The sequence below is a fragment of the Amblyraja radiata genome, chromosome 2, assembly GCF_010909765.2.
Source record: "Amblyraja radiata isolate CabotCenter1 chromosome 2, sAmbRad1.1.pri, whole genome shotgun sequence".
Classification (NCBI taxonomy): Eukaryota; Metazoa; Chordata; class Chondrichthyes; order Rajiformes; family Rajidae; genus Amblyraja; species Amblyraja radiata.
The window spans coordinates 71,736,856-71,759,212 of record NC_045957.1 but is presented as its reverse complement, the minus strand read 5'-3'; the positions used below and the strand labels follow the sequence as shown (position 1 = coordinate 71,759,212).

Below are 22,357 nucleotides of genomic sequence, written 5' to 3'. Positions count from 1 at the left end.
TAAAAACTTTTCTACAGCCCTGTTCATTCATATTCACTACAAGACTATTTCCAGTCTGATTCAAGTGTCTCAATTGAATAGCTCCTCCTTCCCTGAGACAGTTGCCAATGCCCCACAAAACCAATTTCGGTCAACATGAATTTATATTTATATCTAAAGCTATTTACAGAATTATAGATGCGGATAAATTTAGCCTCGTCAACATTTTCTCATTTGCTTAATTTATTTCCAATGATGAGAGTGGGACATCTTTCCACGGTGCAATATCCTCATAAATTTGATATGAATGTATTTCAGTATTAGGAACAAAGTTAATTTAACTTGGATCATAAAATGTGAATGAGTATTGAAATTGCTTCTGCCTTGATGATTGTTCTTATTGTTTGAGCTAGTGAAATATTTGCCTTTTGAAGCAAATTTCAAAAGCAGAACTTACATACAGACTGGAATAGTGATAAATACGCAGCTATGATCATTGATTTTAGATGTGGGTGGATATAGATTCCAATAAGTAACAAATATATCCTTTAATTTGTCAGACAGCGAAAAGCAGTGTTTTTGCTCAAAGCAATGAAGCGACGATAGGAGTATAAATTGATCATTGTTGCATCCATCTAGATGTAAAATGAGAAAACATAAACCTTTGTGGTCCGAAAGGAAGGGGAAAGTAGCATCTAAATGCAGAATATTCTCAGAAGCTGGAAGCAGGGATTAGTGGTAGATTAATGACTACCTTTCATGCTATACAATAGTTAGCAGTGCTGTTCCCATCAGTACTTTAAAGCACTAAGGTTTTTTTCAATGTTTATAACCAAGCTAGTGTTTAGTGCAGGGGAGCAACATCATAAATTGAAAACACAAATTTTTGGGTTACTTGATAAAGAAACAAAGTAAATGTTAGAATGAGAAGTGCAAAGTTAGGATGAGGAGTGGGGGAGAGTTAAAGGAATTATCAGGAGAGACTGAAAGACGCAAAAGGTGGTGGGTATCAGTTGAGAGAAGATAGCAAAGGATTTTAATTGTGGCTGTTTTATCTGGAGGAGAAGTAAATAGACAACAGCAAATAAACAGTGCTGGAACTGCGATACAGAACACTGCACTCACGGTTTTTAATTAAATGGAAATGTCTTGATATTTTTAATATTTGCTTTTTAAAATTGTTTAAATTAGTTCATTTTTTAAATGCATTTAATTATCAGTGATAATTAAGAGTGAGTAAAGTCCTCAAACAGTCAATGACTGTCTATGGCTGACACCCTCACGAGACCTCCTCCACCCATCAGGTACAGAGGCTTGTCCGTCCAGACCTCCACACACAGAAAGACCAGGCCTGGGAGGCTCTTGCATTTTCTACATCACACCAGTAACCACACTTGTTAAAACAAAACTTCATTGGCTCTAAAGGGCATTGTGATGACCTAAAAAGACGTGTATGGTGTATGGCGACATATAAGCACAAATCTGAGCGTTCACAGGATGGAGGACCATAAAAGAATCATAGTCTTGTGACTTTGCTATGTTATTGATGTGTTATTGTCCTAAATTACATCGATGACCCCATGGACGTCCCTGGCCAGGACCTGCCCCAAAAGCAGTGGACAACCCTCAACCACTTGAGGACAGGCGTCGGATGCTATGGAGTAGCGATGAAGAGGTGGGGCCTCGTGGACAGCGCCTCCTGCGAGTGTGGGGACCCAACACAGACAGTGGAGCACATAGTCACCAGTTGCCCCAAACACCGGCCACCGAATGGTGAACAAGGTCCGGTTGACCTGGACGATGACACGTTGGCCTGGCTCGCCTCAAAGGAGCTGCAGGTCTAAAAGACATCCGACAGAAGAAGAAGAAGTCCTAAATGTGCAGAATGATGCTCATCCTTTATTTGAGCATCATTGTACTGCTACATATGATTGACTTCCAAATGTTCCTCTGTGACCTCACAGTAACATTTGATACAGTTGACCACACCATCCTAATTGACCGTCTCCGGTACGGGGTTGGTATTGATGGCACTGCCCTGAGCTGGTTCATCTCCTACCTCTAAGATAGGAGTTTCTCTACAAACATAGGCAACTCTTTCTCCTCCCCAGCTAGCCTTTGCTGTGGGGTTCCACAAGGTTTCATCCTTGGCCCCATTCTCTTCTCCCTGTATATGCTCCTCTTAGGCCAAGTCATTCAAAGGCACGGCATTTCATCCCACTGCTATGCAGACGATACACAGCTTTATCTCCCCCTGAAACCCAACAACTGGTCAAATCTACTCAGCCTTATGCACTGCCTCGAGGATATAAAGTGTTGGATGGCCCAGAACTTCCTCCAACTAAACGAGGTCTGAGGTCATCCTACTCGGCCCCTCGGACTCCATCGAAACAAAAGCAGGCAGCCTTGGAAGCCTAACGTCAAAAACCTTGGCGTGATATTTGACCCCGCATTGAAGTTTGTCAAACAAGTCAATGCCGTTGTAAAAGCTAGCTTCTTCAAGCTTCGCACAATAGCTAAAATAAAACAATTCTTCCAATTTGACGACCTAGGAAAGATCATTCACGCATTTATCTCCTCCCGCCTTGACTACTGTAACTCCCTTTACACTGGCATCAGCCAATCATCCCTGTCCCGCCTGCAATTGGTCCAAAACGCCGCAGCGAGACTTCTGACGGGTACCCAAAAAAGGGACCACATTGCCCCAATTCTGGCCTCTCTCCACTGGCTCCCAGTACGGTTCAGAACCAATTTCAAGCTCCTCCTTTATGTATACAAAGCCCTTAACGGGCTTGCCCCCACCGACATCAAAAATCTGCTACCCACCATTCCACCTCCAGGTCCCTAAGGTCGGCCGACTTGGGGTTACTGACCATCCTGCGGTCCTGGTATAAGCTCAGGGGCGACCGCGCTTTTGCAGTTGCAGCATCTAGACTATGGAACAGCATCCCTCTTCTCATCAGAACTGCCCCCTCCATCGACTCTTTTAAGTCTAGACTTAAAATTTATTTCTACTCACAAGCATTTCTTGAGGTCCTCTGAGGGAGCGCTGCATATATGTAATTATGTATGTATTGTCAGATCTATGTACCACTGTATGTAGCACGTTAGTACCTGCACTGATGTAAAGCACTTTGGTCAACGAGAGTTGTTTTTAAATGTGCTATAGAAATAAAATTGACTTGAATTGACACCGTTTGACACAATCACCAAAATTAAAGCTCACATCTCTTTGTTTAATGGGCATGCCCTTTCACCATCTCTATGGCCTCTGGCTTCTGAAAGATAGGATTCTAAGTCACAGAGAGGCTGTCCAGGTTTGTGCACGCATGTCTTTGAACTGAGACTTGAATCCATAAAGATGAGGCGTGGGTTTGTCTTAATGAACAGAATACTGAAAGGATTTTGTGTGGAGGAAAGAACTGCAGATGCTGATTTAAATCGAAGATAGACACAAAATGCTGGAGTAACTCAGCAGGACAGGCAGCATCTCTGGAGAAAAGGAATGGGTGACATTTCAGGTCGAGACCCTTCTTCAGACTGAAAGGATTTTTCTACCTATCCCATTTCCACAGCATCTACAGCCTAAAACAGGCCAATTGGTACAATTGATCATGTTCATTCTCCAAAAATGTTTATCTCACTCTAGTTACTACTTCACCTTCTGGGTAAATATCCCTTTATTATTTTCTCCCTTGTCCATGCATCAGATTTCCCATCAAGTATATTGAAAGGGATCTGATTTAACTAATCACATGACAGAGCTCCACTTCAAAAGCAGGACTTCATTTGGGTGACATCTTTGATGTGCCTTTTAAGATTCTCCCTAGTTCCTCACAACCAGTGGACTACCTGGTTGAAGTGTGATTGCAGTTGTAGAAAATATGATAACAATCTGAGCTCAGCAAGTTATTACAGCACAAGCATTAAAATAAGCATTTGCTTTTGAGTTGTCAAATGAAGGATACATGTTAATCAGGGCATTGAGGGATAATCAAACCATTCAATATAGAACTGATGTGCCTGGCCGAGAGAATAGACACGTCTTGGTTTCACATCTTATCAGAATGACAATACATCAAACAATAGCTTTTCCTCAGTAATACACTGGATCCAAGACTAGATTTTCTATAAACAACTTTTTGAAGTCTAATGCCCCTGTCCCACTCAGGCGATTTTTTAGGCGACTACAGGCGACTAGGCTGTCGCCACATGGTGTTGCCGGAGTGTTGCTTGTATTGTCGTGAGTTGTCTCCTCAGTCGCCCAAAGAATTATAGCGTTTTTCTGGTCGCCGCTGGGTTTTGAAATGTTTAAAACTTTTCAGCGACAGTCGGCGACAGTTGGCTTGACGCCAATAAGTGTAACTTGACTTCTCCTGACGTAGGTGCTGTCGTAGGTTGTCGCTAGGATGACAGGTTGTCGCCGGTGCTGACATTGGTGAATTCCATTAGCGACTACCTACGTCAACCTACGTCAACTAGCGACAGGTCTGGCGACTGAATTGTCTTACCTTGTCGTAGCTTGTCGCGGGTGGACGTAGGTTGTCGTAGGTTGTCGCAGGTGTGGTCGAAGGTGGACATACTAATGGGTTGCCGGTTGTCGGTAGCTGGATGTCGACCAGGTGGTAGGTTATTGTAGACATTGTCGTAGGGGGGTCCAGTCGCCGTTTTTTCGGCGACCTACTACGACTATGATAGTCGCCGAAAAAAATCACCTAAGTGGGACAGGCCCATAATTTTAACCCATAACTTTCTGACAGAGTGAGAAACGGACATCAGTAAACTATGAATGTGAGAAGTTATTGCGTCAATGCTCTACAGCTGCAATAAGTATCTTGAAGAACTTTTAAAATTTCATAACTTAATATTCACTGAAATGAAACTTCAATTGCAGTGTATGTGTGTGTTTTAATGAGGTGTGTTTCTACGTTCAGTGTTTGGGGAGATGACTAACATGGCAAATATCTATTGCAATCACTAGACATTTTTTGCTTGACATTTCCAAAGTTAACACATTTCAGATGAAATAGGTGCTGATTAATTACAGAATATGAATCAGGCTCTGGCAACCTGCTATTAAAATTAATTATGTAGCATGGAGACTTTTAAGAAATATATACAAACGGTCAAAGTTCCAGATCAAATAATTAAAATTGATCATTATTGGAGAGAGCATTATTGTATTTCTAGGCAAGGGCATGAGACTTTAATTTTCCCTATTTTTTTCCTCCCCATTGTTTATTGAATTATCTGATTCATTACATTTTCAAGACTAGTGTCTGCAGAAACAATTTGCAAATAATGTCAACAGTGTTCTCAAGCACTTTCCATTGTATAATCAACCAATAAATGGACTTTGAGCTCGGGAGATAACATGAGAGGCGTACTTTAAGAATGATGGTTGGGTGTTTTAGGGAAGGAATTCGAGAATAAAGGGCTTGAATAAAACATTTAGAATAACTGGCAGAAATGGCATCCTGCATGACATTAAGTTCCAGACAAGAGGTTTGCCAGTAGGATACCTGCCTCTCTACCCGTCTTGCCTCTTGAAAACCTACCTTTTTCTACAAGCAAGGCCTCAGTGTTACACCATCTATGGCCTATTTGCAGTACATCTCTTGGGTGCAGATGATTACTTTATGCAACTCTTTGCGTCCAGACAAGGCAAGCATGAGCAAGTAGCACAATAGGCATCACATCTGGATACTGGGCTTGATCCAGGACAATTTGGCCTGATGTCAGTTTTCATTTGATTATGTTCCTGAGCAGTGCCTGTGGGATATTTTGGCTGCATTAAAACTATGTTATTTAGTCTTCAAGGTCCCTCAATACTTCATTTTTTGCACCAAATCTCCTCCCCATTATCCCAATTAGCTTCCAATGGTCAGCCCCATTCTTCAGGTGAACATCATCTGAAAGCCCTTAGTGAACGTTGTCAGGGTTGTAACAATGAAAGAGGGATTGGGCATCTAAAAAGACAATAGCTGATCTAATTCCAAACATTCACTTTTCTCCAACTCCCTCAATATTTTGGTTATTAAAAGATCATCGATGGCAGATTCCAAATGAACAATTGATGGCTGTCAAAATTCCAAACCTGCTATTTTCTGTGAGGAGATTGTTCCAATATTTCTCCAAAAAAGGTCTGGCTCTAATATTTAGAATGTGTCTCTTTATTCCAAATTTCCTCAACCAACAGAAATAGTTTCTCTCAACCCACTATATAAGCTCCTCTTAATATCAGACTGGTTTAACATGTCCACCAGACTCTTCATAACCATTCTTTTAAGGAAATAACTTAGTGACTTAAGAACAAAATGTTTTTAGATTCTTCTTTTGTTATTCAGTGTCCTCCATAATGTTTGGGACAAAGACCCATTATTTATTTATTTGCCTCTGTACTCCAGAATTTGAGATTTGTAATAGAAACGCTCACATGTGGTTAAAGTGCACATTGTCAGATTTTAATAAAGGGTATTTTTATACTTTGACATAGTGGATTTTTGCAATTTTCCATTGTTGAAGGCACGGGCAGCTCAGTCAGTGAGGAAAATACAGCCTACAATTGATGGATCATTGGCGATTAAGTGAAATAAGAGACAGAGGTGGGGGGGGGGTGGTGGACATAATATAAAAATAATGAAGCAGGCTCATGATGCATCCAGCTTACTCTTGCCTACATTCCATGTTTTAATTTGTGAACCCTGCAAAAGTCCTACAGTATACTACCTTTTAAAAGAATGTTAAATAAACTGCAATGGTAATGACTGAACTAATGGTCCCTCATTTCCCAGTATAGTCTTGCAACAACTAAAATAATTTCTGAAAACTACATCATTCAAACAGTTTGATGTCGTCAATAATTGTGAAGTGGTATTATGAGCACAACAGCTTTACTATTGTAAGCAGCATTATCTCCGTCTCACCATGGCACAGGAGATTGTAAGTATCAATAAAAAGGACAATGGAGCTAAATATTAATGTGCCTATCATGCTTTTAGACGGAGAGATAATTTGGCTTTAACCACCAATTTGCAGAATTCAATTACAAAGCACTGGTTGGAATCTCAGAATATCACTTGCTAAAAATGGAGTTATTCTGTCACTGTCAATCAGTGATACTGACACGAATAATCCAAAATCAATAGTTTCCATTTCCGTGCGGCAATGAAACACCCCAGGTCACTTCCGAGGAGCATAATCGCCAGAATTTGACTTTGAGCCGTACATGCAAATGATGATCAGGAATCACCAAAATGTTGTGCAAAGCTAGAGAGTGACAAAAGGTAGGACCCCTAATTTCTGGGCTGGATGTTGATGGAGGTTATTAGTGATAGAGGATGGTGATCTGGATGGATGTGTTGGATGGTGCTTGGCCACAGGAGTAGAAATAGATGATGGTTAAAGGGGGCTGGTGACATCAGGCAGATCACAAGAATGGTTATAGTTTATTGGGTAGCTTGTTAATCTTGAACGAGACTCTCCTGCTAACAAGCAGTGACAATCTTTTCCGTCTCTGGATTTCTCTCTCTCTCTCTCGCAGGATCACTGTACAATATATCAATTGTATTATCTAATGTGGACATTTACTGTAACTGGTATCCTTATGCAGACAAGCTGCCTACAACATCACCTCAAGATCAATTTGACCTGAAACATTAAAGGGCCTGTCCCACTGTACGAGATAATTCAAGAGTTCTCCTGGGTTTCCCCTGATTTGAACTCAGAGAATTACGGTAATAGTCGTTCGTAGGTACTCGGGGGCTCTCGTGGACATTTTTCACGATGCTGAAAAAACTTCACGAGTACCCCCGTTTCCCGAGTACCTGCCGTTAGCATTACGAGCCGCTACGAGACATCCACGAGCTCCGACGTAGCCTCTACGTACATTCTACGTACTTACCGCGAGTTTGATTTATTTAACTTGGGAGAGCTCTTGAATTACCTCGTACAGTGGGACAGGCCCTTAAATTTGATGCTGCTGCATACTTCCAACATTTGTTTTTTTAATTTCAGATTTTATGTCACGTTGTTTGGATTGCTAATCTATCCAATTAGCTTATTGCTTATCCTAAAATCTTTTAGTGTAGAAATCCATTTTGTGCCTGTTACGATGGCATTGTCGTATTGCATATACATCGAATCATAGAATTATACACATTGGACAAGCCCTTTGGCCCACAGAGACCCCATCACCATTGATAACCCTATTTCCATTTTTATTTCACGCACATTACCATCAATCTCTAGATTCCATCACACATATATAAAGTGGGAGCAATTTACAGTTCATAAGTAATAAGAGCAGAGTTAGACCATTCGTCCCATCAAGTCTACTCTGCCATTCAATCATGGCTGAGCTATCTTTCCCTCTCAACCCCATTCTCCTGCCTTCTCCCCATAACCCCTAATAACTGTACGAATCAAGAATCGATCAATCGCTGCCTTGAAAATATCCATTGACATTGCACAGAGGCTGTGGAGGTTCAATTCCACAGATTCACCACCCTCTGACTAAAGAACTTCCTCCTCATCTCCTTCCTAAAGGTATGGCCTTTTATTCTGAGGCTATGGCCTCTGGTCCTAGACTCTCCCACTAGTGGAAACATCCTCTCCACTTCCACTCTATTCAGACCTATACAGTGGCCAATCAACCCATCAATCTGTACTTTTCTGAGACCTGGGAGGAAAGCGATCCTCCCTGAGGAACACCATGTGGTCTTGGAGAATGGGCAAACTGTACAGCACCCGATCTCAGAATTGAACCTGGACCGCTGGAGTTGAAAGGCACCAGTTCCACTAGCTACTTCATTATGCGGCTCCACTTCCATCTAAAGTCACTATGCTCTGCCTGCAAAAATGGATTCCATGAAGTTATTACTATTTTGCATGCTCAGCATAAGGTTGAATATCTGCCCCGAGCTAATCAAACATTCTGCTGTTGTCGCAGGCCCTCTGTTGTCAAGGTTTGTATTAAATCTTTGATTGCACTTGTCTTAAATGTGATAATGGCTGGAAATGAATAATTTACTTCTTCTGACTGCTGGTTACAATAAAAAGACTTAAGGCTTTTGACTTAAAAAGAGACACCAGATAGAATTTGCACCAAAATATTCACTGACAGTGATGACAGATGGAACATAATAACAAGAAAAACAACAACTTGTATTTATATACAGGTATGCCAGTTATAATATTACAGGAGAGATTGGCCAAACTTGGAATGCTTTTTATGGAGCATCGGAGTTTGAGCAGAGACCTGATAGATGTCCATAAAATTATGAGAGAGCCAGAAACTTTTCCCAGGGTGAAAGTGTCACAAACTACAGGGCATAGCTTTAAAATGTTAAAGGAGATGTGCAGATGTTGCTTTTGATTACACTGGAAATGGTGCGGGCTGGAGTGTGCTGCCAAGGGTGCTGGTGGATGCAGATACATTTGAATTGTTTCGTTTAAGAGGGTTTTGGATGGGCATTTGGATATGCAGGGAATGAAGTGATATAGATCACATGCAGGTAGAGATTAGTTTAGCTTGGTATCATGGTAATCACAGGAATTGTTGGCTACAGGGCCAGTTCCTGTCCTGTTCAATGTTCATTTAATTCTTAAATGAACAATCTCATATCCTGAGCCCTTGGCTCTTTGTTCAAGACACCCAGCCAGATTCAGCAACTTATTCAACATGTTCTTTGTCAGTTCCCCTCAGATCATGCTGTGTCTAAGTATGATCACCTTACATTCTTCCAAACTCCAGTATGTTCATACCAATCTTAACTTCCCTTCATAACACAAACCTCTCATCTCAGGAATCAACCTTGTGAATTCACATTGCATTGTTCCCACAGCAAGCATACCTCTCATCAAGTGCAGAGAACACACCTTCATAATGTTCTTTTGATAATCTAAATCAAGGTTAGTAATGGTGTGTAAAGTTGTGATTATGGTTTAGATTAAATTTCACTTGGACTGGTCTGAGAAGAGGAGTTTTTTGTTCTCCTGAGTGATGATCGACTGTTGGAACTCACTATGAATTAACAAGATACAAGATACAACAAGCTACGACGCTGTCGACGACACCTGAAGACAATTCAGTCGCCGGTACCTGTTGCTGGTTGACGAAGGTTGTTGCCAATGGAATTCACCGAAGTCAGCACCCGGCGACAAGCAACGTCACCTGGCGTCAACCCACGACAACCTACGACAGCACCTACGACAGGAGAAGACAGGCAACGTCAAGCCCACTGTCGCCGAAAGGTTTTGAACATTTCAAAATCCAGCAGCGACAAGAAAAAAGTTACGACACTTGAGGAGCCAACACGACAATACAGGCGTCACCTCGAGACCATGTGGCGACAGCCTATTTTCCGGCTGTCGCCGAAAAAAATCGCCTTAGTGGGACAGGCTCTTAAAGCTGATTTTTTTCTCTCTCTGCTAATGTCACTATACTTTTCTGTTTCAATGTGTCATTTATCTTTTCTGTCTCCAATTGTTGTTTTTGGAAAAAAAGTTGTTGCCTTGAAAGCTGGACTACTCACTGTCATGGACCTTTCCTCTGATCTCTCCGTGCTCCTGAAAAGATGCTTATCTTTTCACTTTTCTAGTTTAGTTGAAAGATCCTCGACTCAAAATGTTTCCTGTTTTACTCCCCGCTGATGTTTCTGGACCTGCTGAGTGGTTCCAACTCCAATTATAAACATTGCCGGCACATGTGATTCTTGCTGAGCACACACTTTACAAATCCTGTGTGAAAGCATGATGCCTCAGCCTCTTCACTACATCTCAATGATGTGGGGAACTACACAACATTGCTCTCTGTATTCCTTACCCTGGAGGGAAGGCTACTGCTCAGTGGAAATGGTGATTCATGATCTTACTTCCCCTGATGCAGGAAGGAAGTGCATGCATACAATCATCAATTCATATTTTAATCTTGGAGCCTGTACTCCCCAGTTACTGAATTGCCTTTTAAACCTTTTAATTATTTGCACCTGTCACTGAGTAATTTAAAGTTTCTTAACAAACTTGCAAGCTCTTAGCATCTCATTTTGTGTGTTTGAAGCAAAAAAATGAGTCTAGTTAGAAAGTGCTTCCGACATGGTAGTTTGAATGAAATCACAATCAATTAATTAACTAGTGAAGGCAGTGTTTGACAGTGTTGGTTACAAGGAAAACGATAGCACCAGCAGAACAAGATATACGTGTTATCCAATCAAGTCATCCTGTTACAAGAGTGTGATCAGATCATATAGACGTACACAGGTAGCGCAAAGTGAAAATTCCAGAGGGAAATATATGGTTACATAGTTATGGCATTGCAATTACAGAGAAAGTGCAGATAAAAAAGTGCAAGATCCACAATGAGGTAGGTTGGGAGATCAGAACTACACCTTCAGTTTATGAGAGGTCCGTTCATTAGGCTCATAACAGCGGGGAAGAAGCTGTTTTCAGCAGGGAGAAACCAAATTGACATTTCAGGTCAAGGACCTTTCATCAGAGTTGAGTGTGTTTTATGTTGCAAAACGTATAGAGGAAACATAAATGGTAGGGTGCAGACCAACATTGTCAAGGTAATAATCGCTTTTAAGAACCAACACTTTACAGAGGCAAAGATAACATATTGAAGCAAAAGTAGGCACATCTCTAGAAAAAATAGGATTTCCTAAAATTATTACACAAGGTATTATGTCAGGAGGGCTGCAGTGTGCTGAAACAAAAGATGAGATGCTGTTCCTAGAGACTTCTGCCAAGTATTTTGGAGCAATAGCCTGATAACACAGAGGCACTGGAAACTCACTGAGACAGACTGAATGAATGAATGAACAAATGAATGAATACTGTACATAGTGAAATTCTTTGCTTGCATACCCAAGGCATGCAATAGTCGCCACATAACGAGCTCTAACGTTGTTACAGTATCCTACGCCAAGTACATTTTTGTTCTCCCCCCCTCCCCCAGCGGTCCCCCCACGTCGGGTCCTCCGTTATTCTTCCCCCCCTCCCCCTCCCCCTCCCTCAAGGCGGTCCCCACAAGCCAGGTCCTCCATTGTCCTTCCCCCTCCATTACGGAGGTCACCCCACTCCGGAGTGATCTCCAATATAGAGGTCACACATTGAAGACTGACACAATACATTACATTCAGGGCCGGCCTTAGGAGGTTCTAATTGGGAACAATTTTGGTGAGCCCCAGGTTCCCAGCCAAGGTCTGTAGATTCATAGAAATATCATTAAAGTCTATTATAGACTTTAATTATATCTCTATGGTAGAATGGAAAGTAATCAAAATGTGCACTTAAAAAGTGCATGCGACTTAATGGACCAAACAGATCTAAGCTACATTTTAATATAAAATTGCATACATGCAAGCCTACAAGTAACAAACAAAATGTGTAGATCACCTCTGAAAATGAAAAAAATAAATTTAATTAAATAGATCCTGGAAAACCAATAACCATTGGTGAAAAACCAGTCCAGGCATTAAATTTTGGGCTTCAGCCCCATCCTACCCTTTGGGCTTCTACCCCATCCTAACTTAGTTGTGTGTGTTAGTTGTCTGTGCGTGATGTGTGTGTGGGAGGGAAGGAGAGAAGGGAGGGAGGGAGGGAGGGAGGGAGAGAAGGGCGGGAGAGAGGGAGGGAGGAAGGACAGAAGGGAGGGAGGGAAGTAGAGAAAGGAGGGAGGGGAGAAAGAAGGGATGGAGCGAATGAGAGAAGGGAAAAGAGAGAGAAGGGAGGGAGGGAAGAAGGGAAGGAGAGAAGCGAGGGATAGAAGGGAAGGAGAGAAGGGAGGGAGAGGGCCAGCGGTGAGAGCAGATGCCAGGGTCTGGGCGGACGGGTGCGAGCTGAGGCCGATGTTTGTAAACGTTGCTCCAACCCCCGGCCCGGCCCTCCGTGTATTGTTCACCGTGACTCCCTGGGAGAGAGAGGGGTGGAGCCGGAGTTGTGTGTGTGAAGCACGACGACTGGAGGGGCGGGTGCGCTGCCGTGAGCGAACGACCCACCTCCCCCTCTCCCCCTTCTCCATTCCCCCTCATAACCCCCTCCCCATCTACCCCTTTCTTCCCCATCCACCCCTAGAGAAATGCAATCAATGTGGACGTTTTTAATCATGAAGAAAGGGCAGCTATTAGAATTAATTCTGGAATGCATTTGGAATTGTTTCCTGGTTAATACATTATGGAGACAATTGGAGAACAGGATGTCTTGAATCTTCTCATGGGAAATGAGACAGGTTTAATAAATGATGTTAATATAATAAATTCCTCAGGATATGGTGATCATAATATGATAGAATTATGTATTCCAATTGAGAGGGAGAATAAGGTGTGATTAACTTAAATAATGAGAATAAGAATGGAATGAGGATAGAGTGGCTACGGTGCACTCAACCAATAAATGAGTAGGAAAGATAGTAGGCAAGAAGTGGCAAACATTTAATTCGGGACATGTGTTAGAAGGAACTGCAGATGCTGATTTAAACTGAAGATAGACACAAAAAGCTGGAGTAATTCTGCGGGACAGGCAGCATCTCTGGAGAGAAGGAATGGGTGACGTTTCGGGTCGAGACCCTTCTTCAGACGGGTTAGGGATAAGGGAAATGAGAGATATAGACGGTGATGTGGAGAGATAAAGAACAATGAATGAAAGGTTTGCAAAAAGGTAACAACGATAAAGGAAACAGGCCAGCTGTTGTAGGGTGGAAATGAGATGCTAGTAGGTGGGGGAGGGATAGATAGAGAGCGAATACCGGGGCTACCTGAAGTGAGAGAAATCAATATTCATACCACTGCTGCCCAAGCGAAATATGAGATGCTGTTCCTCCAATTTGCATTTAGCCTCACTCTGACAATGGAGGCGACCGAGGACAGAAAGGTATGTGTAGGAATGGGAAAGAGAATTAAAGTTTCCAACAACCGGGAGATCAGGATGGTTCAGGCGGGCTGAGCGAATGTGTTCCTATCACCAATCAGCGTTTGGTCTCGTCGATGTATAAGTCCACAGCTTGAACAACGGATACAGTAGATGAGGTTGGAGGAGATGCAAGTGAACCTCCGCCTAACCTGAAAGGACTGTCGGGGTCCCTGGACAGGGTCGAGGGAAGAGGTATAGAGGCAGATGTTGCATCGGGACACTCGGCAAAACTGTACCCTAGTAAGGAGGAAGGATTCTAAGGGAGGGATGAACCAAATACCCAAGAAAGTTAAGAAGGTCATTATGTTGGTGGAGGAATTGTATAAGGTGGTGAAAGTTAGTGCAGGCAGATAAATTCAGGTGCTATCAAAGGATGAAAATTAGATATAGAAGATGAGAAATTAAACTATTAGGGTAAACTAGAAAACGATGCAAAAACAATAAACAATAAGGGTTTCCTATGTGTTCTATAAAAAGGACTAGAGAAGTCTTAAGTAAATATTGCCACTACCCTTAGAGGGTAGAATTAGTTCTGGTTTTAAAGGAAATGGTAGAGGAGTGAAACATATTTTGCTTCAGTTTTTTTTTGTTAGAAAATAATTTCAGCAGATTGTTAATACTGAATGATGATGTACTGGAATTAAATACAAACATCATTAACAGAGAATTAATAAGGGAAATCGATAAGGGAAAAGGAGTTTAGAAGGATGTGGGGGTACCTCATTAAAACTTATTGAATCATGAAAGTCTTAGATAGTCAATGTAGAGAGAATGTTGCCACGAGTAGAAGAGTCTAGGATCAGAGGCCACAGCTTCAGAGTAAAAGGACATACCTTTAGAAAGGAATGAGGAGGAATTTCTTTAGCCAGAGGGTGGTGAATTTGTGGAATTCATTGCCACAGAAGGCTGTGGAGGCCATGTTAATTAATATTTTAAGGCAGAGATTAACAGATTCTTGATTAGTACAGTTGTCGGGGGTTATGGGGATAAGGCAGGACAATGGGGTTGAGAGGGAAAGAGATCAACCATGATTGAATGGTAGAGTAGACTTGATGCGCCGAATGGCCTAATTCTGCTCCTATAACTTATAAAGACAGTATATTAGTTATAATCTTCCACCTTCCACAATCTTTAGATTGTGGAGAAATGCCAGAGAATTGAAAAGCTGCCAATGTAACATATCAATTTAAAGAGGAAAGAAACAAAGTTAGTAAAATTGGTCAATTAACCAAGGTCTTTAATGGGAATATGTAGAACTATTAAGGAAGTACTAGCAGCACTCTTGAAATTTGAAACAGAAATATTGGCATATCCATGGAGGAAGATGGTGCTGCTAGTCAAAATCATAATTGAATCAAGCAGATTTAGCACGGCCTAAGGAAGGTAAAAATTGTGTTTAACAAATATAACATTCTTCAATCAGAGTGGCCAGAGGGGAATCAGGACATTAATATATTTGGATTTCCAGAAGGTGATCAACTAAGTGCCTCAAAAAAGGTTGAGGCTCAAGACAATAGCATATGGCATTGGAGGTAATGAATGAACATGGATAGAGGCAGGAAGTAGGCATAAGGTGATCTGTGACCAGAAGGATACCATAGGAATCAGTGATGGTACCCTAGCTGTTTATATTTATTAATTGCTTGGAGGAAGTGCGGAAATGTATGGTTGTCAGATGGATGGGAAGACTGGATTTGAAGAGGATGCAAACAGAGTAGGGAGAGATATTAATAGGTTAGGTTGGTGGGCAAAAAGTTGGCAAATGGAGTGTAATATGGGAAAATGTGAAGTTGTTCATTTTGGAAAGGAGAACAAGCATATTATTTAAATAGGGAGAAACTGCAAAATGCTGCAGTGCAGTAGGAAGTCAAAGGTTCAAAGGTTATTTAATGGTCACATACACCTAGGTGTAGTGAAATGCTTCTTGCCAATGCAGCACATAAAGAAAGAATACAGACATAACATTAATAAGAGATTTAAACATAAAGAACATCCCCGCACAATGGTTCCCATTATGAGGGAAGGCACAAAGTCCAGGATGTTAGCCATTATGCATGAAACACAAAAAGGAGAGAATAATGGGATGCTGGCTATTATATCTAGGGCAGGGAGGTCAACGTGTTACAAATATGAATGTCTTACCGTACAAGGCACAAGATTGGTGGACCAAAGAGAGGTGAAGGATGAAGGGCAGGTGGAGCCTGGTAGGGGAGGAGAAAGGGTGGAGTCGGGATTCAAGGCAGGTAGAGAATGAAAGGAGGCAGACAAAAAAAGGGAGATGGATCCAGGTGAGGGGAAGGGAGGGTGAAGGTGGAACCAGCTGCTGGAGAATGATCAGCAATTACTCAAAAGCTCACAATGATGGAACTTGATAAGTAAGAACATGCAAATCTGTGCACCACCTGAAGGGCTGTTTGGCTCACTGGAAATTGGTGAGGGAGGTGGTACAGGAATAAGTGTCAAACCTCCTGCAGTTACAAGGAGAACTGCCAGAGGTCCGACGTGAGGGGGAGAAGCAGTTTGGGAGTAAATGGATTAGGGTAATCTGCTGAATGAGAGATAAATTTGAAACTGAGATATTGGCATATCCATGGAGGAAGATAGTGCAAGATATTTATTGGGAAAGGTGGGGAGTGACTTCAAGGTATTTAGAAAAAATTGTAAAATAAAACAAAGTGAATATTTCTACTGAAGGAAACAAGTTGAGGCAAGTGTGTAAATATACAGTAAACCCTCCTTATAACGGACCATAGGAGGAGGAATGGTGGCCGCTATTGTTGATTGTCCACTATAACCAAATAATGTTTTATAATTGTATAAGTAGTAGAAACAAATAACTTCAGTTGCTGATTAATACACAAAAGGACAATGAGTGTTGGAGTAACTCAGCAGGTCAGGCAGCATCTGTGGAGAACATGGATAGGTGACGTTTCAGATCAGGACACTCCTTCAGACTGGATCCGGAACTGGGCCTGGAATCCAGGTAACTCTACAGCCCCAGGCTGCTGTCAGCCGGGGGAGAGGCAAGGATCAGCAGAGTCATTTGTCGCAACCTGCTGGCGGATGAGGCGCAGGTAAGGGTTGGCCCTGGAAGTTTCGGTGGCAGCAGCAGTGGCATGGAAACGGCCGGGATGGTGACAAGTGTGGCCAGGGGGCATCAGCAGGCACAGGTGGGGCACTGGGCCAGGGGGCATCAGCAGGCACAGTTGGGGCACTGGGCCAGGGGGCATCAGCAGGCACAGTTGGGGCACTGGGCCAGGGGGCATCAGCAGGCACAGTTGGGGCGCTGGTGGTGTTGCGAATGGCGGAAGTGGCGTCATAAACAGGTCCGTTATAAAAACCTTATATTAAAACATGGGTTTACGGTATTTAGTAGGGAACTCGATCAGCGAAGTGAAATTGAAATAGGATATAGAAATGCGACTAGATGAGAAAGGATGGGGAAAAGTTCAAATCTAGCATAAACACCAATATATTTAGCTGAATGACTTGTTAAAATATAATGCAGTTATTTATTTTGGACTTCATTGATATCTTATACTTAGATATGCCACAACAGTGATGCTTAAATGAATAAATCAAATCATTAAACATGTAGAAATACTGTAAGTCAGGGTGTATGGATGTTGCAGCTCATTCAAATGCCAATTTGGATCCAGTATTAGGTAGATTTAACTTAATTCAAACTGGAGTTTATTTGAAGTTAAATCATCTGGGTGATTGAAATCTGTTCTAACTGCAATTTGTTAAAGTATTCCTAATTATTCCTAATTAAATTTTTGGAAAGCAAATAAAGATCAGTGCTGTGGCCTTTGTTGTTTATACTATTTATGAATAGCCTGGATACAAATGTAGGAGGTATGATAAGTAAGCTCCCAGGTGACAGAATTTGGTGGGGTTGTAGATAATGCGAAAGTTTGTCTGACTTCAGCAATAGATCATATGGAACGTTGGTCGATGGAATTTAATCCCAGCCTTGAAAGGGTTCAGAGAAGGTTCACCAGGACTCAAGGGACTGAGCTATAGGGAGAGCTTGAGCAGGCTAGGGCTTTATTCCTTGGAGCGCAGGAGAATGAGGGGTGATCTTTTCGAGGTGTACAAAATCATGAGAGGAATAGATCAGGTATATGCACTTCTTTTGTCCAGCGTAGTGGAATTGATAACCAGAGGACATGGGTTTAGGGAGAGGGGGGAAAGATTTAATGAAAACCTGAGGGGTCTTCTTCCTCGTGTCCGGCCATCTTCTATATCACGTCTTTCCGGTCGGTCGGTGACGGTTGACGGTCGGTGGTTGCAGAATTGGCTACTTCAGTCAGTCACTGTGGTACAGTTTCTGTCGTCAGCATTGCCTGGGATGCACCACGTGGAGGCTTCTGCTTACATCCCACCTGAGGGGTAACTTTTTTTTATTCAAAGTGCGGTGGGTGTATGGAACAAGCTGCCGGAGTTAGTTAAGGCAGGTACTATCGCAATGTTTAAGAAACATTTACTCAGGTGCATGGATAGGGTAGGTTTAAAGGAATATGGGTCAACAGGTAGGTGAGACACGTTTAGATGGGGCATGTTGGTCGGCATGGGCAAGTTGGGCTGAAGGCCCTGTTTCCACTGTGTATGACACTGATTCTGTAAGTGCGGGGTCATGCATTTTGGAAGGTCATTCAGAGTAATGATGTAGTAAACAGGGATAGTAAATGGCAGGCCACTATGAAGTGTTAATAAAGAAAGAGCCCTGGAATACAAGTGCAGAGTCCATGAAAGTAGCCACCCAAGCACACAGGAAGGTGTAGAAATTCTAGTCAGCAAGCTAATGGATGTAAATGTGTAGAGAGAATGCAGTAGAGGTTTGCCTGGATTGGAGTTATGCAGAGAGATTGGCTATGTTGGATTTGGTTTATCTGGAAACGGAGGTTGAGGGGTGATCTGATGGAGGTATATAAAATAAGAGACATAGACAGGGCAGAATCTTTTTCCCCTGGTAGGTATAACACAACAAGAGGGCATGGGTTTAAAGCGAGAGGAAAACGTTTCAAAGGAATCTGAGTGTAAAGTTTTCTTTAAAACACAGAATGGTTGTTATCCAGATTGCATTGCCAGAGGTGGTGGTAGAATTAGATAAAATGTTGAAGAGGCATTTAGGCTGGAATTTCAATAGACAAGGCAAAGAAGGGAACAGATCTAAAGCAGGTAAATGGGATTAGTCTTGGCATAACCATGGTTGTGAAGGGCTTGTTTGTGTCGAATTCATTGCTTTTATAAAAAAAGTTATTATCCCATTTATAGCAGTCTTTGTAATATTAATACTATGAATGTTTATCCAAAAGTGCAGCGTATTCTTCATCTGGTTTCAATGTATTTGTATCGTAGGGCAGCAATTCAAAAGCTGGAAGCAGATGTGTTCCAAAGAGTTTATGACTATCTGAAGGCAGCACGGAGAGAGTACATCAAGGAAGCAGAAGTCATGGAGAACCTGGAGAGGTTGGGTGCCAAACCAAGCAACTGCTTTGAAGTTGATCAACTTCTATACTTTGAGGAGCAACTGCAGGCATCGTCAGTAGCAGCTCAGCAGCCAAACGCTGAAGAATATGGCCAATAATCAATGTAGTCATTGTTCTCCTGAACTCTATCTAAAGGCAATACCGGTTTTGCGTTAATAAATGCAGTAAATACCAAATGATTGGTAAGGCAGCATCTGCCTACGAAAGACTGAGTCAAGGTTTCAAAAGTGATGAAAGTCATTGGATCCAAAACATTAACAGTTCTCTCTTCATTGAAATTGCCGAATATTCAGTTTTGCAGCATTTTCTCTTTTTATTTTGGATTTCCAGCATTCCCATTATTTGTTTTTTTGTGGTATCACTTAATACTCATAAAGGAAGTAAACTTTATATGCAACTCAATCCTAACAAGAAACAACTTGCTTGCTTATAATTAGCAATATTCCCGAGTGTTTACCTGGCAGAGCTTCTTTTCTAAAACACAAGCATTTTAAGGAGGAAATTATAAATAGTAGATAGTTAAAGGTTTGTTTTTCTACACCAAAAATGATCAAAAACAGATATTGCTATTCATCAGCAATCAAATGCAAGAGTCGTTTCTCCAGAATTTATAACGTAACTTTTAGTAGTTTATCAGTTCTCTTACAATGAGTGTTTTTTTTGTATAAATAAAATAAAACTTCAATTTATTACTCTAATTATGTTTTGGTATTCTGTATAATTCTGTGAAGATAATTGTGTTCTCAACAAAGACATATTTTAAAATCATACATTTTTACCAGAATTGTTTCCTTTATTATGTGAATAATAATTTCCCAAGGTTATGGGGAAGAGGCAGGAGAATGGGGTTAGGAGGGAGAGATAGATCAGCCATGATTGAATGGTGGAGTAGACGATGGGCCGAATGGCCTAATTCTGCTCCTGTCACTTATGATCTGATGGTCTTGTGATTATTGGGACTGGCATTATTGGGACTGGCATTATTACCGTAAATATCTAATCTCTACACCACTAGGACACAGGGTGAAATGTCCAAGAGATGCAGTAGATAAGACAGCAATGTATCTAAGACAACACAGCCACAAGTGCCAATGGCAGCAAACACATGGAAACACTAACATCAGGCTGTCCTCAAAGACAACTATCCGGGCAGGCATTGTTGTTTCTTCACACTTGCTTGGCCAAATTGCTGCAAGTCACATCCAGTATCTTACCTCTAATGGTCATGGTTGATCATCACCTTTTCAGGGGAAATATGGGGATGGGCACAAGGAAGAAGCTAGAACGGGAACAAGCCTTGTCCTCCCAACAATTATCGAAAATATCATACCAAAACAGTAAGAACACTAGCAAGTTGCTTAAAAAGCAGACAAAAATGTACTTCAATCCATGTACACTACAGAGACATCAGTACACACTCAGTATACATTGAACTGAGGGAGTGCTGCACTGTTGAAGGTTAGTTCTGGGATCAATGACCAAAACAAGGGCCATGAAAGTTCCCAAGCTCTATTTTGAAGAGGAGCAAGCGAACCCAAATCAATATTTAGTCCTTAAAGCTGATCTTGAAGTCATTGTCACTGCAAATCGAAGGAGTTTGCTGCACTCATGTCTGGTGCCATTCTTCACTTCATAGAGCTACACAGCATGGAAACAAGCCCTTTGGCACAATTCTGCTTTTGGCCTAAATCCCTCTCAACCTTTCCTATCCATGTATCTGCATGTACCTGTCAAATGTCTTTTAAATATTGTAATTATACCTGCCTCCACTACCTCCTCTAACAGATAATCGTGAAACAATTTGCCTCCCTGATCCCCTTTAATTCTTTCACCTTGAACCTTTGCCCTACCCAGGGAAAAAAACCCACTGATAATGTACCCAATCTAGACCCTCATATTTTATAAACTCCGTCCACCCTCGCCTCGACTGTGTACACCTATTACCTTCCACACTTTGTCCTGCCCCTCCTCTCTTCCAGCTTTCTCTTCGCCCCCCCCCCTCTCCCTGCCCTAACCATGTTATCTAGCAATGCTGCCTGAACTGCTGAATTACTTCAGCACTGTGTCATTTTTTTTGGTAAACTAGCATCTACAGTTTCTTGTTTCTCCAATATCATTCTCTTTCCTCCTACCATCAGCTAATTTTGTATCCAGTTTGCAATCTCACTTCGGATCCCATGTATTCAAACTTTCCAGACCGGCCTACCATATAGGGCCTTGTCAAAGTCTCTTAAACAATTTCCACCACAATGTCTTCATCAAGCTTCTTGGTTACCACTTAGAAAAACTCAATAAACTTTGAGACATGATTTTCCACAAACCATGATGATTATTCCTAATTGGTCCTTGCCTTTTAAAATGCAAATAAATTCTCCTTCAGTACCCCTTCCAGTAACTTTCCCCCACCACTGATGTAAAGCTCATTGGCCTGTTGTTCCTTGGCCAGAACTCATAGCCTTTCTAAAAATAAAGTTATAATATTAGCTATCGACCAGTCTTCTCATTTCTTACCCACAGCTACAAAAAAAAAAAAAATCTCAGCCTGAGCCTTAGTAGCCTCCTGCTGTACTTCATAGCAATCACATGGTCAAGGCCCAGGGACCTATCCATCTTTATGCACTTCAAAACTAGCAACAACTCTACATTCATAATGTTGATATGCCTCAGGACATCGTTGATATCTTTCCTGAACTCACTCACTTCCGTGACCTTCTCCACAGTAAATACAGGAAAGTAGTATTCATTTAAGACAAGGCTCATCTCCTGCTACTCCAAACATAAATGACCACACTGATTTTTAAAGAAATCTGCATTCTTCCTGATTATACATTTACTCATAATAGAGAATCTTTACTTTTTCTGCCAGCGATATCTCATGTCCCCATTTTGTCCTCCTAATTTCCTTCTTAGGTCTACATTACATTACAATACAGACAGAGTACATTTTAACAAGAGCTTCACTGGCTGCAATGCCC

The 22,357-nt window shown here is 41.7% G+C and overlaps 1 protein-coding gene across 1 annotated transcript in view; it reads left to right on the top strand.

The window, feature by feature from the left end:
• nek11 (NIMA related kinase 11) overlaps positions 1 to 21,089 on the top strand; it is a 254,128-nt gene extending 233,039 nt beyond the window's left edge. The window contains exon 16 of the mRNA XM_033048704.1: positions 19,252 to 21,089. Coding sequence (XP_032904595.1) covers positions 19,252 to 19,480 — 229 coding nt within the window. The 3' untranslated portion in view covers positions 19,481 to 21,089. The remainder of the gene's footprint in view (positions 1 to 19,251) is intronic.
• The last annotated feature ends 1,268 nt before the right edge of the window (positions 21,090 to 22,357 follow it).